This window comes from Spea bombifrons, chromosome 11 (genome assembly GCF_027358695.1).
Source record: "Spea bombifrons isolate aSpeBom1 chromosome 11, aSpeBom1.2.pri, whole genome shotgun sequence".
NCBI lineage: Eukaryota > Metazoa > Chordata > Amphibia > Anura > Pelobatidae > Spea > Spea bombifrons.
In genome coordinates, this window is record NC_071097.1 from 36,776,975 (window position 1) to 36,781,090 (window position 4,116).

At 51.6% G+C, this 4,116-nt stretch overlaps 1 protein-coding gene across 1 annotated transcript; it reads left to right on the forward strand.

Annotated features, from left to right (window-relative positions):
- The first annotated feature begins 1,347 nt into the window (after window positions 1-1,347).
- On the forward strand, window positions 1,348-3,166 carry ADRB1 (adrenoceptor beta 1). The gene has a single exon (XM_053450923.1). It carries the CDS (start codon window positions 1,590-1,592, stop codon window positions 2,757-2,759), a length of 1,170 nt encoding a protein of 389 aa, XP_053306898.1. The 5' UTR covers window positions 1,348-1,589; the 3' UTR covers window positions 2,760-3,166.
- The last annotated feature ends 950 nt before the right edge of the window (window positions 3,167-4,116 follow it).

Genomic DNA, 4,116 nt, shown 5'->3' on the forward strand with positions numbered 1-4,116 from the left:
TGTCTATCCCATGCATGTTTAATCCCCTCACTGTATTACCCTCTACCACCCCTGCTGGAAGGCTGTTCTACTTATCTACCACCCTCTCAGTAAAGTAAGGTACATAAGAATAATAATAGAAGCAAACGTGACGATCTGTCAGGTTCGCCCTCCATAGTGTTGCGGGGGGGGCAGTTGGGGAGATGAGATCCCACTGGAGGGGGACAATGCGCCCCCAGTTTTGCGATGGAGGGGCTGCTACCCCAGGCATCTTTCCACTCAAAGACCGACTGGAGTGCGAAGGTTACAGCAAAATGTGAATTTATCCTTTATGGCAGAATCACAATTTGTCGATGTTTATAAATCAGCCCCAATTCGTGCCCCCCCCCCAATTTTATAAAATCAGAAATGTAATCCCACAATTGCTTGGGGTAAAAAAAAAATCGATTTTTATGAGAATTTAATAAAAGTTTAATTTTTTTATCACCTTTAAAGTTTCCTACAAGATTCACCTGTGTCAGAGGCAGTAAAATTAGGTTGAAGAACGCCTCAACTATCATCACTCTCAGCTAGGGGCTGCCATGGGGCAGCAGCAACAAGGATTACTTTTTAAAAAGGTTTAATGAGTAAAAGTTCACCAAAAACCCATTTAACCCCAGAAATTCTGCTTCTGCAATCCGTGATCCGATCTGGGAACCGAATAAACATTTATTGCCCCTGGTGGGGCAAGTTACAGGGGTTCACTAAAGCCCTTCATGAAAATACTTGGCAGCTATATGGTTAAATCATATGCCAGGCTAGTGCAGGACAGGCTGAGGATGATAGGTGTTGTAGTCCACAGGATACAGAGTACTGGGTTCAAAAAGAGACCGTACCCTACAGGAGGTGCGTAAGAGGCTGGCTGAGAGTAATGAGCAAGTGCCCGAGTCACCTGCCCAGGGGGGCCGAATAGCCCCAGAATTATATAATAAAAGCCCCTCGAGGGTCCAGTCTGGGTGGACTTTTGCCCCATAGAGGGATCGGGGGCAGGCCGGTGATGGGGCAATTAACCTTCTCACTCCTGGTCTGCACCCTGTGTGATCAGGGCGGGCAGGCTGGGGCATTTAACCCCTTCAGCCCTGCAGCGCTCCCAGCAGTTAACCCCTGCATGTGAAGTCACAACCCCATCCCTCTCTCCCTTTACATCTCCGAGGTGACAGGGGGGCGTGCCAATGATTCACCTCAGCCCCGCCTCACTGTACCCAGATTGGCTGCTGGGCTATGAGTGGCGGCTGGGGGAGAGTCCCCGGCGCGCCATCGGCTGCCCGGCTCAGAATCATGCAGAGCTCCCGGTGGAGCGGAGACCCGGACGGCACGGCTGCACCGGCGGGGGCCACAGGAGCCACAGCGATCAAAGTGGGCTCCACGGCAGGAGCCACAGTCAGCATAGCGCGCTCCCGGACAACGGCACTGAACTCCAGAGGCGCAGGACTAAGAATTACCAGCAGTGCCGGGCGGAGGATCCCTGTAGACACTTTCTCACCTTCCTTGCTGCTCCTTGCTTCCGACCCCCTGCACCGATCCAATGCCCCTCCAGGGCTAGGGCTCAGACCCCAGGACCTACACCCACCATGGGGGACGGCTGGGTGTCCCCAGACTGCAGAAACAGGAGCAGCCCTGCCCCTACCCTGGCCAGCCCCATGTACCCCATGCCAGAGCTGCCCCAGCAGTGGACAGTTGGCATGGCTATTCTCATGGCCACCATCATCCTGCTCATCCTGCTGGGCAACATCATGGTCATCGCGGCCATCACCAGGAACCAGCGGCTCCAGACCCTGACCAACGTGTTCATCACCTCCCTGGCCTGTGCGGATCTCATCATGGGCTTGTTCGTGGTGCCCCTGGGGGCCACCCTGGTGGTGAGCGGCCGCTGGCTCTACGGCTCCATCTTCTGCGAGTTCTGGACGTCAGTGGATGTCCTGTGTGTGACCGCCAGCATCGAGACCCTGTGCGTGATCGCCATAGACAGGTACATAGCCATCACCTCGCCGTTCCGCTACCAGAGCCTCCTGACCAAGGCCAGGGCCAAGGGCATCGTGTGCACCGTGTGGGCCATCTCCGCCCTGGTGTCCTTCCTGCCCATCATGATGCACTGGTGGAGGGACACCGACGACCCCGAGGCCCTGAGGTGCTACGACGACCCGGGCTGCTGCGACTTTGTCACCAACAGGGCCTACGCCATTGCCTCCTCCATCATCTCCTTCTACATCCCGCTGGTGGTCATGATCTTCGTCTACTCTCGGGTCTTCAAGATCGCCAAGAAGCAGCTAAAGAAGATAGACAGGTGCGAAGGAAGGTTCTACCACCACCAGACCCTGAGCCACGCCAGGTCCAGCAGAAGAAGGCTTTCCAAAATGCTGGCGGCCAAGGAGCAGAAAGCCTTAAAGACTTTGGGTATCATCATGGGGACCTTCACCCTGTGCTGGCTGCCCTTCTTCTTGGCCAACATAGTCAACGTCTTCTACAGGAACCTCATCCCGGACAAGCTCTTCTTGTTCCTGAACTGGTTGGGTTACGTCAACTCGGCTTTTAATCCCATCATATACTGCAGGAGCCCCGATTTCAGGAAGGCCTTCAAACGGCTCCTGTGTTGTCCGAGGAAGGCCGACAGGAGGCTCCATGCCACCGGGACCGGGGAGCTGTCCCATTACTCAGGAGGCTTTGTTAACTCTTTAGACACCAATGCTTTGGGGACTTGGTCTGAATGCAATGGCACCCAGCAGTCTTTCGACCCCGAGTAGGACATCGCAGGGGATTCTGGGCTCCTTTTTATCCTCCTTTTTTTTGTGTGTGCACCCCCTTCTGGCACACATTGGGTTAAAGTTGTCACCTGCTGGGGGCCAAAGGAAATTCTGTCAGCCCTTTGCTGGTGTTCCTTGTGTACGTTTACTGACCTCGCGACTGGTGCTAAACCTCACAAAATGAGGCAAAAAATGCAGTTCTGCCCCAGTGGCCTCCCTGGGGGGGGTCACAGGGCTATCTGGCTGCAAGGAGAAACCACCTGCTCAGGGATGCCACCTGCACACCTTGTATCTGATCTTGGGTTATCGCGGCATTAAAGCCCCTTGGAATTGAGCCTCTCCGGGAAGCCATTGGGGGGTCTCCAGTCTCCAACCCCCAACAGAGGATCTCCAGCCAATCAAAGGGTCCTCAACGGAGGCTCCAAATCAAAGCCATCGCCTCCTCCACGGCCGTAATTACAGGTGAACAGCAGACCGGCAACAGGTGTAAGAAGGCAAAGTGCCTGGGGTCGCAGGTGGAGGCAGTCATTGTCAATACAGCTGCCTTACCTTTTAACTCCTACCATGCTCAGGCAGAGGTAGGGCTTCCTAAGCTTGATGATCGGGGGGGGGGGTGAACCTGCTTGGGACTTTAAACAAACAAAAAGAATTACTGATCACACCGGTAGATTGTCAGCTCCTCCGGCTACAAGGCGAATCCGCCGGGGGATTTAAACGCAGAACATTTAACCCTCTAAGGGATGACACGGTATTAGTGCGAGCAATGTTTGGTGCACTATTATTGATACTCGAAGAGTTAAACACACATTTTGTGGGCATTGCACTTATCTTTATCGTTTTGATTATTTAGCAGTTTTGGTGACCTGTGTCTGGAGTTTATTTTATGGGGGGGTTGGGGGGCGGTGTAATAATAATAATAAAAAGAAAGTATCTAAAAATTCTAAAGATTCTAAAAAAACACAAGTTAACCTTTAAAAGCTACGCAATTGTAACAAGCTAGTGATCCCCGCTCTGCTAGCTTGGAATGAGTTAACTCATTATTTTATTGGATATTTTATTTTTTAAACATCTAAATGTGTCTTTTTTATATATATAAAAGAATTAAGTTATTCGTCTGGTTCTAAATCGGACGGGGAATCTCTACCTCAAACTGTGCAAATTGCACAGAGATCGTTAAATGTTTATATTAAACAGACAATGCACAGAAAAAAAATAAATCTATTCTACTATAGGACTTGAAAGGGTTAACCCTTCCTAGATGAGGAAAAAGAAGTCATAAATTCTACAAATGGGGGTCCGGCAATCGCTCAGGAGACCCCCACTTACAGAAACAGCACTGATGAAATGTTTGAAACGC

Coding starts and splice junctions, on each gene's coding strand:
- ADRB1 (XM_053450923.1), top strand. CDS start 1,590: ATGGGGGACGGCTGGGTGTCCCCAGACTGCAGAAACAGGAGCAGCCCT.